The sequence below is a fragment of the Pholis gunnellus genome, assembly GCF_910591455.1.
Source record: "Pholis gunnellus genome assembly, chromosome: 13".
NCBI classification, from domain to species: domain Eukaryota; kingdom Metazoa; phylum Chordata; class Actinopteri; order Perciformes; family Pholidae; genus Pholis; species Pholis gunnellus.
Window position 1 is genome coordinate 23,062,108 of NC_136540.1, and position 13,233 is coordinate 23,075,340.

General features: G+C 42.5%; 1 protein-coding gene across 2 annotated transcripts in view; it reads left to right on the top strand.

Annotated features, from left to right (window-relative positions):
- Nucleotides 1-13,233, top strand: part of LOC306704555 (cell adhesion molecule DSCAM-like) — a gene marked incomplete at both ends in the record, with an annotated part of 90,338 nt that overhangs the window by 17,873 nt on the left and 59,232 nt on the right. For both annotated transcript variants that reach the window (XM_079170953.1, XM_079170954.1), the window contains 2 exons: nt 2,063-2,380; nt 2,524-2,673. In XM_079170953.1, the coding sequence (XP_079027079.1) occupies nt 2,063-2,380; nt 2,524-2,673 (468 nt within the window). The remainder of the gene's footprint in view (nt 1-2,062; nt 2,381-2,523; nt 2,674-13,233) is intronic.

Consider the following 13,233-nt stretch of genomic DNA (forward strand, 5'->3'; position numbering starts at 1 on the left):
AGGCGTTCCGACTAAACTGGCAACTGTTTTTTTTATAGTGTACAGGCTAACATAGCCTGTATCATGCTAAGTCATAGAGTAAGTGATGACTACAGACATGCATGTTTAATAAAAAAGTGCTCAAGCTATTCATTTAGTCAGTCGATAAAAAATGATTGATTGCGTTAGATACCTGTCCCTCAGAAAAGAAGAAGCAGCTATGAGATCACTTGTTTGTGCAGTGAGGAGGAATGCAGTTTGAAGGTTACGACCATTTCTTGAAGTGTAGACACATTCAAGATATTAGCTACTACAACGGTACACAAAGAATCTTCCAGATTTTTTTTAAATGTGCCACAAACGGGGGGCTGCAGTTATCTCGCATTGTTTATTTTTTATTTTTTCTCCACCAAACACAACAGGGAAAATACTCAAAAGACAGTGGATGTATTAAACAAGTCCTCCATCCTTCCTTGGGATCCAGCCAGTATATATATCCTGGCTCCGTGCCAACACTGTGGGTTTTCCATTACAGCAAAGAGTTGCATTGTCAGTTTTTATCCAGCACAGTAACGTACTACAGGGGAAGTGCATCGCATTACATTGACTCGCTTCATTAGTTAAGATGACTTGGAAACATCCTCTGCTGCACACTGTGTAGGTGAACATGACAAATTGACTGCATATCAGCTTTTAGGACCTTTTTTTCATTATTATTATTATAATTTCTTTTGCCAATATCCAAATTGTAATTACAGAAACTGATTCTCAGTAAGTGTTTGACACCACGGCAACAATATACTTGTTACAGTGATAGATTACCTGTTTAGATCCAAGATGGAACCTTTTTGGATGCCACAGAAGCTGCATGACAGCTTTTAATTCGGATGAAAGCAGAGATGCAAATGAGTTTGTCAAGAGAGAATGTATGGTTGTTCGGCCGTGCGAGGGCAAACACAAAAGCGACGGAAAAGAAGATAAATAACACCTCTAAAACACCAAAATATCTTGTGAACATTGCTGCTTACACTATGTGACATGGCCACTTCTATTGCGCGTGTGTTCAGGATGCTTGCTTAAACTTGAATAGTAATGCGTTTTTTCCTCCATATGTTTAACAAGAAATGCCGCTGATGTTAAAAAATGACCCCTGAAGCCACTGACAACAAGAACTCTGTGGATTTCCGAGAACTCTGTTGGGTTGTTTGCCCTTAGAACCTTTCGCTCTGTGCAGAAAAGGATTGTGGATATGAATATTTGTGTGTGGTATGTCGGGCTGATAAATCTGCAGATTTTTTATTTTTTTACAATTAATGGGGATATATCACCAACCCACAAACTGTGAAATATGACGACCCAGTCAGTTTTTTTTTATGGGCTGCCTAGATCAGAAAACGTGATTCAACAAGCCAATCAGGTTTGTCTCCCCTTCATAAGTCACACGCAGACTCTTTCAAACAACCCCAAAATATTCACTTTACGATGATATAAGAAAAGCTATAAATTCTTTCATGTGAGAGAATGTTTGGCTTTTCTTGTTTTCTTGAAAAATGACTGAAAACATTAATAGATTATCAAAATAGGTGCCCATTATTATTGTTATTTTTTTTAAATCTCGTCGATAAATTGATTTATTGTCTCTAGTGTCCTGTGTGGTTTTCACACATGTGCATGTTTTAGAGGGAGAGTGTGACTACAGACATGCATGTTGTGAAGGCGGGTCTGGCGCTCTGCCAGCTCTGTTATTTCACATCCATCGCTGCTCTCCCAGAGCTTTGCTGCAATGTCTCTTCATAGACAACAAGAGAGACTCCTGCAGCCTCGCTCCACTGCAGTGAGCACAAACACAATGGTCAACCAGGGACAAACACACTCGGCCAGAGATGCAGGATAGCACAACTCTGTCAGATTATATGATAGTCATTCTGTTATGTGGTGGGGTTTAACAATAGTGGGTACAGTTTGTCCGTTTCATTATTTAAAGACCTCTGACATACAATGTTCAAGTTTGATAGGAAGCTAAAAAAAACAACAACCAACGTATCTAACATTCCTCTTTTCAATCTCATTTGTCTCCCTGCAGTTTTCTGTGAAGATCTACGTTCCAGCTTATATTTTGTCAATGCATCTGTGCAAGAGGTAGTGTTTGCCAGCACCACAGGGACATCGGTGGCCTGTCCCGCCGCAGGCGTGCCCCCTGTCTCACTGCGCTGGTACCTGGCCACCAGCGAGGAGATCTATGATGTGCCAGGGATCCGCCATGTGCACCCCAATGGCACCCTTCAGATCTTCCACATCCCCCCTTCCAGCTTCAGCAAACTCATCCATGACAACACCTACTATTGCACAGCGGAGAACCCCTCAGGGAGAATCAGGAGCCAAGATGTCCACATTAAGGCTGGTCAGTTCCTCTGCTCGTGAATGTCTGCACTACTGCTTTGTTGCAATCCAAGCAATTTGTGGTTGTATTATGAGGAGTAGCACGTCTTACTGTAGCTCAGTATTAGTCTTATGCACAACACCTCTTTGTCCTCTCCTCCGCAGTCCTACGAGAGCCCTACACAGTCCGGGTGGAGGACCAGAAAGCCATGAGAGGCAATGTGGCGGTCTTCAAGTGCATTATCCCTGCCTCAGTGGAGGCCTACATCACCGTTGTGTCCTGGGAGAAAGACACATTGTCAATCAACGCTGAAAGTAAGTCTGTGTTTTTTGTTCCACAGTGTTTAGTCGCCGATGAGGCTTTTGTTTGCTGAGTTGTGTTGAGCACTGTGACAGCAGAGGTGTGTTTGGTCCAAGCTAACTGTACGAATCTTCTGACGTGAACCCGCACAAAGGCCTTGCTTGTACCAGCCAGCCAGGCCCATCCTGTGTGTGTGTGTGTGTGTGTGTGTGTGCGTCCACGTCGGTCTGACCTAATGACGGTGAGGTCCCGCTCCTCTTCCTCTGCCTGGTCTTCCACGGGAGCGCAGGCTGCCAGCCATGTCACTTAGTCTCAGTGTATTGACCCATTTCTCCGGTTGATAGGAAGCACCGCAGCACTCCGATCATTCAAATCACTTAAATGGAACGCTCGCCTGCGTGATTGTTTCCCAGCCCTGGGGGGCAAATTCACTTTATGTGGGGCATTTAGCAAACTCAATAGACAGGGGCTAATGTCATTTTGCTTTTGGATGGAGGGCAAATGCTGGCTAGCGACTGCTTTTTTTTTGTTTTTTTTGACGTTTCACATTTGTCCGATGAGGCGAAATCGGCCAAGTTGAAATCTATAGCAATCTCTTAATTGTCCTTAAATGGATTTGCCGCGAGCGTGTTTTCAGATATGGCTATTTACAGGGATGGAATGTACACTGTAGGTTTCTCTCATTTTTAATAAAATTTGTGTTTGGATGTTATGAACTTATCACTGAATCGTCAAATAGTTTTGCAGTACGGCGAAGAAGTTTGAATATTTCTGGAATGCTGAATCTTACAGAAAAAAAAAAAGAGGTCTGCACTGTCAAAACAAAGTGTTTATCTAGAGCTGTAAAAATCATCACATCTGCAGCCATCAGCCATGTAAACGCTGTCAGAAAAATCAGCCAGCCACCAATCCACTGCTCTTCTCCATGCTAAATAATGGATGACGGAAGCCTATGAATCCATGAGCAAATGGTCTTTATTCACGTCTCAGTGCACGCATCCTACTGACGCACCGTCCATTCCCCTCATCCTCTTCTACACACATTTTAAGTGCACTATGTGTGTGTGTGTCCATGTCTGTGAGTCTGTATGCACACTACAGTGACTGACAGCTCAATGCAAGATGGCCTGACCCCTTCATCTCGATGACCGAGCTTCAATATTTTAATTTTTAATGAACAAAAACAATATCAACACTTGGGCTTTAAACAACAAAAAAAAAGTGAAATATAGCTTTTCTGTCTTATCTATGAATAATTGAATTGGCTTTTCAGTCGGGAAGGTGTAGCACGGTGTGCAGCGGCCGTCAGACAGGCCCTCTGTAAGTCTCACTGGACGTGGACCTTTTTGAGCTGTTGCAGGGTAGACTAACAAAGCACCACTTAAAGAACCCTGGTGTCCATTAGAAAAGAATATAAAATTATGATGAAAAATGCATTCAGTCAGGACGTCCAATAAAAGTAACAGTGCAGCATAGCTGCCTGATACAGTGTTATTATAGTGGTCTGGGATTTGAACGGAACCGATGTAGAAAATGTTCAGTTCATGCTCTCTTGAACTTGTTTTATCTGGGAAAAAATTCTTCCAATGAGGCAACACAGTTTCATTTTTATAATGTATTTTCTCTTGTGTTTGTATAAAGAAACTTTTTACAAGTTTAATTATTTCACCGAACTGGACACATTTTTTCTCATTTCCACTAATACAATACTAAACTATATCACGTCTTAGTAAAGATGGCTATTGTTTTGTATTCTACTCTATGCGACAACTTAACCAAAATATGTGGAAACAAGGATTAGGTCTCAGTAGCTATGCCTGTACAGCTAAACTGATTCTTGGACTTACGAATCACTTTGTCCAATGAAATCACTTTAAAACCGGAAACATGTCTGGATTCAAGCAGTGACCAGTTTGTCTTAGCTGTGACAAACTACTGTATGAAATATACAGTATATATATATACATATATAAATATATGTGAGTATCAAGGCAAGTTGAGGGAATGCATCAATTCAAAAGCTGCAAACTGTCCTGACTAAGAGGATTTCAGTTATTGTTTAGAGAGGGGAGCCAACCAAGTGTGATCGTGATGGGTTTACTGGTTTACTATGATTTATGGACACAATGGAGAGAAATCTGTCGTTGTATAATATGGCTCTTAAAGATGGCCCATCGTCAGGAGGGATGCAAATAGCAACCTTGACCCCAGTCTACGTTTGATGCCACACACTGGATCCACTTTATAATTGAATTAACTTAACTGACAATACAATATCTAGTGTATTTTGGCAATACTTAAATGTGTTTTCACTTCATCATGTTACTATTTCTACCATTGTTGGTCGGGCAGTACCAAATCATTTCAACGCTTCATTCACAATGTTGGGATTCGAATCCTAAATCAATATAAAAATGCTTTTTTTTAATAGCATTTCTATTAATTATGTTTAAATTCAGTGTTCCTGCACAGTTGCAGATAAAGATCAGACTCCACTAATATTCCAGCGGTTGCTGTTTAGGACTGTTTCCAACTTGTGTGATCCAATCATATCCAATAACTCAATAGAGTTTTAAAAAGTCTGATGTAATGATTTCCAAAATGAATAAAATGTCTATCTAACAAAATATCCTGCTTCAATAGATATTTATAAGCGTTCATCCTTTCAGAAACAACATTTTCACTGTGGTCAAAAAAACAGTTTATACAAATTATATTCATTAAAGAAAGTTGATTTCAATAAAAAGGACAAACTCATTCATTCCAAATGTATTTTTTAGGGGGTTGAGGTCATAAAATATGACAACAGACATTCAAAAACCTCAAAAGAAGCTTCGACAGTAGAAAAACATTCTGACTAATCAGAAGTCCACGTGTATGTGTATAGTACGCCTGAGCTAAACTACAGTTGGCTGACTTGCCTTTCAAATATTCTACATCTTGTAGCACCGTCTGCTATTTAAACAGATAAGAAGGCCCACTGTGATTATCATTTTTATTAAAAAGCCTTGTACTTCAGTTACAGACCATGCGCTTACTTCCTGCCGGGTTGCTCTTTGGGATGCGTCGTGATGGACCGTGGCTGGCTGCGGCTGTGTTGCTGTGCAGGGCCATTCCCCAGGTGCAGCCTGCGCTGCAGTCACTGAGGAGGCCTTGTAGTCGTTTGCCTTGGCCTGATGCTGGCTGCTCTGCATTCAGCACCAGCAGGGCTTAGCGGCGGCCGACCCCCCCAGAACTACTGCAGAGACTCGCACACACACACACACACACACACACACACACACACACACACACACACACACACACACACACACACACACATACAAACACACCCACACTGAGGCTTCTTTTCATGCAGCACACGAGCTAAGCACAAGGGCCGTCGGCCATCACACAGATTCCCTTTGCTCTGCTCCGTCCTCCCTCATCTCTTAGCCGTCTTTTTGTTTCTTTCACTATCTCATACACACATATATGAACTGTTGCATTGTTAAACATGCCTTGAACGCCCTTCTATTTCTTCGTCAAGAACAATGATTACAGGTTACCCACTTAATATATTAACCATCACCAGCACTGCTGGGTTTGGTTGCATGTAGAGACAGTTTGTTTAAGGATATTGCAGATTGCTCCAACGCTTTCAGCCCGGCCATTTGCTGAGCCATCTTGTGCATTTCACAGTTTCTTTCATGTGTGTTGACATTTGGGGATGTGTGTTGGGAGTTATTTTTCTGCAGCCAGCCTCGATTCCCCGCAGCAATCGCCCAGAGGGAGAAGAGCCAGCCACACCATGTAGGTTTAATTGGCTGTGCATAATTTAAGTAAATATCAAGAGTTACCATCAAAAGGCTGCTGGACGTTATCATGTGTTTCCACAGTTCCCACTGTTTCTTCTCCATTCCTTCTCCTCCATTTTAAAGGCAGCTATGAAGCCAGCTGGTATGTAGCCATTAATGCCTGTGGGTTTAGGGTCGCACAGTTGATGGCCGTTGATGTAAGCAAAAACTAAGCTGATCTGTGTGTTTTCAAATTGCCAGTATGGATGAGGCGGCAAGCTCCGGTTCGGCAAAGTGCATCCAATGCAAAAGTGCCTTAAACTTGCATTATTTCCAGTGGCCATCAGGGGGCGACTCCTCTGGTTGCAAAAATAAGTCGGATTGTATAGAAGTCTATGAGAAAATGACTCTACTTCTCTCTTGATTTATTACCTCAGGAAACATTATAAACATGAGTTTATGATCTCAATCTCTAGTTTCAAGTCTTCAATACAGCATGATGTTCATTTAGTAAATGATGGTCCATTTAGAGTCAAACAGACCATAAAGCAGAGTATGCTTTAGGGCAGGGCTACCTTGTGATTGGCAGGTCGCTACCATGGCGTTGTCTGGTCCGGGAGTTGTCAGTTTTTTTTTTCGTCTTTGTTTCCCTTTTTGGTCTCGTAAAACTGTCTTATCAAGTGTTCGGTTGTACTTAGCTCCACCCTCGTGTCACTTCTGGTTGCAAAAAACAAGATGGCCACGACCAAATTGCCGCACCTGAGGCTTCAAAATGGTATTCCACAAACCAATGGGTGGCGTCGCAGCGACTACGTCTATTTGTTAGAGTCTATGCTAAGGATACAGTCAACTCTGAGATGGCTTGAGGCAGGCGTGTTGGGCCACGCTGTGTTGACAGCTAACATAAATGCTTCATTAACATGCAGCATAAATAATATAAAAGGGAGGTATGTTACATTGACATTTTTTTCCTTCCTGCATCACAGCTCAAGTGTGTTTTAGAGAAATAGTGACTTTCCAGTATCACTGTTGCCCGACTGTAAATATTTGTCTAGTGGGTAGAATGGGAGGTAATCATTCGCTCTGTATATATACTGTGTGTTGTAGCCAGAGGTAGCCTGGTGTAGTGAATGCCTTTTGTTGAGAGCAGCCTTGAAGCTCCCTCGCTGTCAGTTTTGCCCTTTTCTTAGCATGCTACGTAGGAAGCACAGCCATTGGCGCTGCACAACCTTGAGCTGGGGGCTGGGTGGGTAATGGTTTTACTGGTCCCTCTGTGGTGGAGATGTAGAGGGAGAGGAGGTAAGGAGGGGGAGAGAAGAGAGAGGATTACTAACTCTCTCTCTCTCTCTCTGCCTTCCTCCCTCTCTATCCCTCGCTCTGTCGACAGGCAGGGTTGGGACTCTGACGTGTGACAGGCTGAATGTTGAGTCTTTTTTTTCCAGCTCTTGCCATTCCTTCCCTCCATGATTGGCTGGAGTATTGTTATTCACACAGAAAAATGGGTCAGGTGGCCTGTGGAGAACGGAGTGTTTGTGTGGACGGACAGCACACAAATACACACACACGCACACACATGCATACCTACACATGCATCCCACACAGAGCTAGGATTATGCTCTGCAGCAGAGCGGCGGTGGCAGATAAATGACAGATAAATGAAAATAAATCCACGTTACGTGGTAAGCGTCTCTCTCGCGTTGAATTCAGTGTGTCCTCTCACAAGCTGCGAGCTGGTTCTCTCCTCACACCCAGTGGCAGGGGCTTAGCGAGATAAATAAAGGGTTGCACTGAAAGAAAAAACTGGGAAGAAAATCAATACCTGTGTGCATGAATCTGGCTGCAGCTGCAACAAAGCATTATGGGAACATGACGGGTAGATACGCTTGGGCTGGGCAGGTTGCAGGCAGCATGATAAGCTAGCTGGTGAAAAACAAAAAAATACTTGATATGCAGCGAGCATAGATAGATGTAAGTATTTATTAGTTATAAATATTCATATGTTACCATGTTGTAAGGGTGACCACCACTGTCACAAAGGTTTAACAGTAATTCTTTTAAACCTAACCTGGGCAGCTACAATAATGGTTTATAGATTTGAATATTGTCTTCATAAGGCTTGATATAAGAAATCTGAAATATAATAATCATTTTATTAATTAATTTCTAGGACCAAAAAAATCAAAGAAAATGTATCGATAAGAATACAAAAATATCCGATCAAATAGAATGTTTACCTGTGTGAATTTGAGTGGGTAAATTGTGTAATAACTATAACTGTCCAGCTCTCCACAAATATCATATGAGTGGCTTTATGGAAGCAAAACACAAGTAATAGTTCATTTGCTTCAATGCCTCCCTGCACAAATGAATGTCTAATAAGTCATGTGTATCATGATTGTGTCAGACTTCACATTGCAGTGAAGCAATATTTGGAACACTACATTACAGCATTAGAAAACATGACTGTGTGTATGATTCTGCAGTTTTGATTACATGCTTATCCAATGTCACAAAAGTCACCAAGTGTCCAGCAGCACTGTAAGACATCAGCATTAAATACTCTCACTCTCACACACAGCCTGCTGCTCCAGCCCCAGACTCACACAGATATTAGTTAAATTGGCTGATGCCCTTTCCGTCTCTATACTGCACTGGCACTGCAATGATCACACTCCAACCTCCGTACTGTGCTGTTTGCTCACCAATAACCGCAATTTGTTCTTTATTAAACTCTCGGGGCTGGGAAACAATTAGGGTGCGAGCTGGAGGTGGTGTGTGTGTGCGTGTGCGTGTGCGTGTGTGTGTGTGTGTGTGTGCATGCATGCGTATATATCTGAGCACAGGCAGGAGAAGGAGGAGGGCCGGGGGAGAGATACTAAACACTGCTTAATCTTTGATAAACAGTGAGGTCTCCTTTGTGCCGGCGCAGTTTGGCACATCTTCTCCGGGGCCGCTCAGTGCTGCGCCGGGGCTCCGGCTCCCGGCTGCTTCCCTCCGTAGGCTCCCAGACCTGGATGGAAGCCAGGTCATGCGTGGCTCCCTGCCAAGATACAGATTAGCTATAAGCGCAACACGAGCTAATCGCGGACGGAGCCGCCAATTAATTGGCACTTAAGACATTCCGTGGACTGTATGGATTTGGGGGCAGGATGTTATCAGTGGATCTGGAGTGATTGGCATGGATGTCACTGGCGGTTCACGTCATATATTTGAGGAACAATTTTTTGTCGTTGCATGTGTGATAAGGCTGCAGCTGTATGTAAAGCACAAGCCTGAAAGCTGTTGAGAGTGATGAGTTGGGCCAGGTTGTGTGTGTGTGTGTGTGTGTGTGTGTGTGTGTGTGTGTTCACAGGGAGGGATGTTGGATCACTTCCTGTCCGGGTGGGGGGGGGGGGAGAAGCAACATGACATGGATGATGCATTAAGGCGTAAATGTCTTTGGAATGCAAGGTGACATAATGCAAGTTGCGGTTTTGGTGCATAGACGCTGATCAGAGATAGTCAGTCAAACATCCCGCTGTCATTATGGGACAGGGATTTAACCAATCCTCTCTCTGATGTGAGATCACCTGAGGATGCCACATAGAAAACACACAACACAGACTCAGTGTGGTGGACAGCTAGATGAGCGTCAGTGTCGCTGCCCGCTGAGCGCTATGCGATTGCTCTCTGTCAGCGATTTGAAAAATAAATAAAAGAGAAAGGTGATCCCCCCACCGCACAATTCTCCAGTCTCATCCGTGTTCAACCCTGCTGTACTTTGACGTCACAGAAAAAAATAAATAAAACAGTTTGTGGGGGAAGACCTTTGACTGGCGACAGAAGACTGCTTGAAATCTCAGCATCATTGTAGGAACCTGCAGAGAGGCCGATGTACATAGAAACGTGTGTGTTGTAGAGAGACAGAGATGGTATTGGTGTGTAGGAGGAGGAAAAAGAGGGGGGCGGGGGGGGGGCTGTGAATGGTTGCTCTTATCGCGTGCATGCAGCTGCTGCAGTGTCTTTGAGAGACAGAGGGGCTGTCCATGCATGCCACTCACTCTGCCTATTCACAGCCTCCCTCCCTCTCTCTGTTCCCCTCTATCTCCCTCTCTCTCTTTCCCTTTTCTGTCCCCGTCTGTGCTGTATTTGACGCCGAGGAAGTGAGCGAAAGAAAGTGGGGGGAAAAACATCACGACTTGAGCTTTAATGCAGACTCATGACATGCGAGCCCTCCGTTTTTTTTCACATCCTCACAACAAGGGACAAGCAATCAAATGAAATGTTGGTGGACGTCGCCACGACTGAAGTGCGTTTTGGTTGTGCGAGGGCAACGCCGGCCCGGCGCCTCCCTTTTGTTGACACACATTTTTAACATTTCAATAAATCACAGCTGTTTACGTCAGCAGGCCTCAAACGTAGCTTGTGCTGCTGTGATAGAGATTTATTTTTTCAGTTCAACCAGATTGTTTTCTCTCCACAGAATCACCTTCGTCGCAAGTATGATGACAGTAATTTGTCGCATGACAATTAAGATACAAGCAAATAAAAGCAAAACTTGCACAGAGGTAAAGACTGAGGATCCAACCTTAGCCGTCCCACAAGTCAGTCAGAAGATAATAGGGATGAAGATTCCTCCCCCTGCTCCGCAATGCTAATCAAAACTACAGATAATGAAGTGAATTAATTCCGCGGTGCCAGTATAAAGGTGACCTGAGGAAAAGTATAACCAAGACGAGTCGCCGTGGGAAATCACCTTGATAGATGGACGTCTCAGCGCGGCGTTGCTGCACGCGTTGCTTCGTCTTTGCCCCGGTGCCCTGTCATGTATCGCCACACTCCTGCTGCAGTATTTCTCGAGCTGTGATGTGTAACCTTGACTCTGAAATACAGAGTGGAGGAGCAGATGGTGAGAAAGGATGATTAAGAATCGGTTTGGAGCAGCAGATCTGGCCTTGAGATGAGACAGACTCCATGTGTTTATTTTAGGGGATTCATAGGAAGATTTTCTTTCTTTATTTTTTGTTATCTAACATTTCTTCACCTTTATGGTATTAATTTATCAACTAAAACTGATTGAACTTCATTTTTGAGTTACCACGAATTAAAAGATAAATTATAATCGGACAGGAAATACAGATTTTTGATTATCTTTATTGTATTGTATTTTTAATATTTGATATTAAACATTATTTAAATGTTTAATCAAAAAAATACCAAAAGCAAATTTGTTACATATTCAAGGCCAAAAAGAAATTGCAAAGCTTCATATTTTCAGTTTTTATAAAATGTAGGATTCATCTGGTTTATTAAACCAAAAATATATATATTTTAGGAATGTACTGAATTACTAATCTTTTCTTAAATGTAATCAAATTAAAACGGTGTACAGTGACATTTATGTGTATTGTAGAGCTAATTATTGTGATAAGAACCAAGACTTTCCTGTTATTTAAATGCAAGATTTGAAATAATTATGCAATATTTCGTTCAAGATGTATTTACACGTTTGAGCTGAACGGCTTCAAATATTTTTACTCTACATGCAAACTCCTGGTATTTAAAACATTAGAAGAAAACTGTTCTATTGGTCTTTCCAACCTACTCTTTACATTATTTTGTCTAAACTGAGGAAACCTAATTCTTCGGAGATGCTTGCATAATCCTTTAGTTCCACTCAGCGACTATAGAGAGAGGTACAATACGGAGGGAGTCTGTGTAAAAATACTTCTGAGGACAAAGAAATTAAACTGATAAGTGAGCGAATAAAAGGTCCTTTGCATAATCCGAGTTAATTCACAATGCAGGATACAGAGTGAGCCTTCCGAAAGCTAAGGAAACAGGTTTCATTTGCATGTTTGGTGCCTCTGCTCTTTTCTGCAGCCATCAAATATAACATCACAGGGTGAGTTTTCACACAGCTTTCCCTCCAACTTACTGACAATAAGAGTGCAGATTTTAAATGCAACCTCATGAATCAAATACAAATATTACGTTCATTTGTAAAGACAATCGAACACAAACTCTGTGTGCATGTGGCTCGTTGGGCGAGCAGTGATGAACCTCAAATAGATTTTTCTCTTGCATACAGTAAATAGTCATGTTGTTGCTGAGGGCCTGAGTTGATGCTGTGAGCTCAGCCTGATTGGCTGCAGCTTGCTATGACTCGTCGTGCGTTGGGCCAATACGGTTTGCTCGGATTCCGCTCCTCTCCTCTCCGCTCCCCTTTTTTTTTTTCTTTTTTTTTTTACCCCCACCCTAAATAAATTGCCTGGAGAAATTGTACAAAAAAAATTAGAGAAAGGCAAAGAGCCTTTCATCTAATAGAGAAGCTCATATTAGCTGTGGTGGAAGATAAGCCTCCTCTCTCTCAGCAGCTATTAAGCTCACTGTATGTTAGCCAGCTTCTTCTATGTTTTTATTTTTTTCACTTTAGCTTGATTTTTCTAAGCTAGCGAGGTCACTTATACGTGTAGTTAACGAGCGTGTGTGTTTGTGTGTGTGTGTGTGTGTGAGTTTTATCTTTGTGTGTCCCAGGCATGTCTTGACAGGCTGCTGTACCTGCACACACATGCACAGCACTCCAAAATGGAGACCAGATCACGTGACCTTGTGCATCCATTTAGACACACGGGGGGGGAGACACAGACACAGACAGTTTTCTTCAGTTCATCCGCTGCATTTACTAATTTGGGCACCCTCCTACACTGAGGAGCACACATGTATTATAAGCATATATACTGTCTCTCACCATCATATATCCTGGGAGGTGAAATTGCCTTTCACACATTAATATATTCATGCAATGAAATATATATA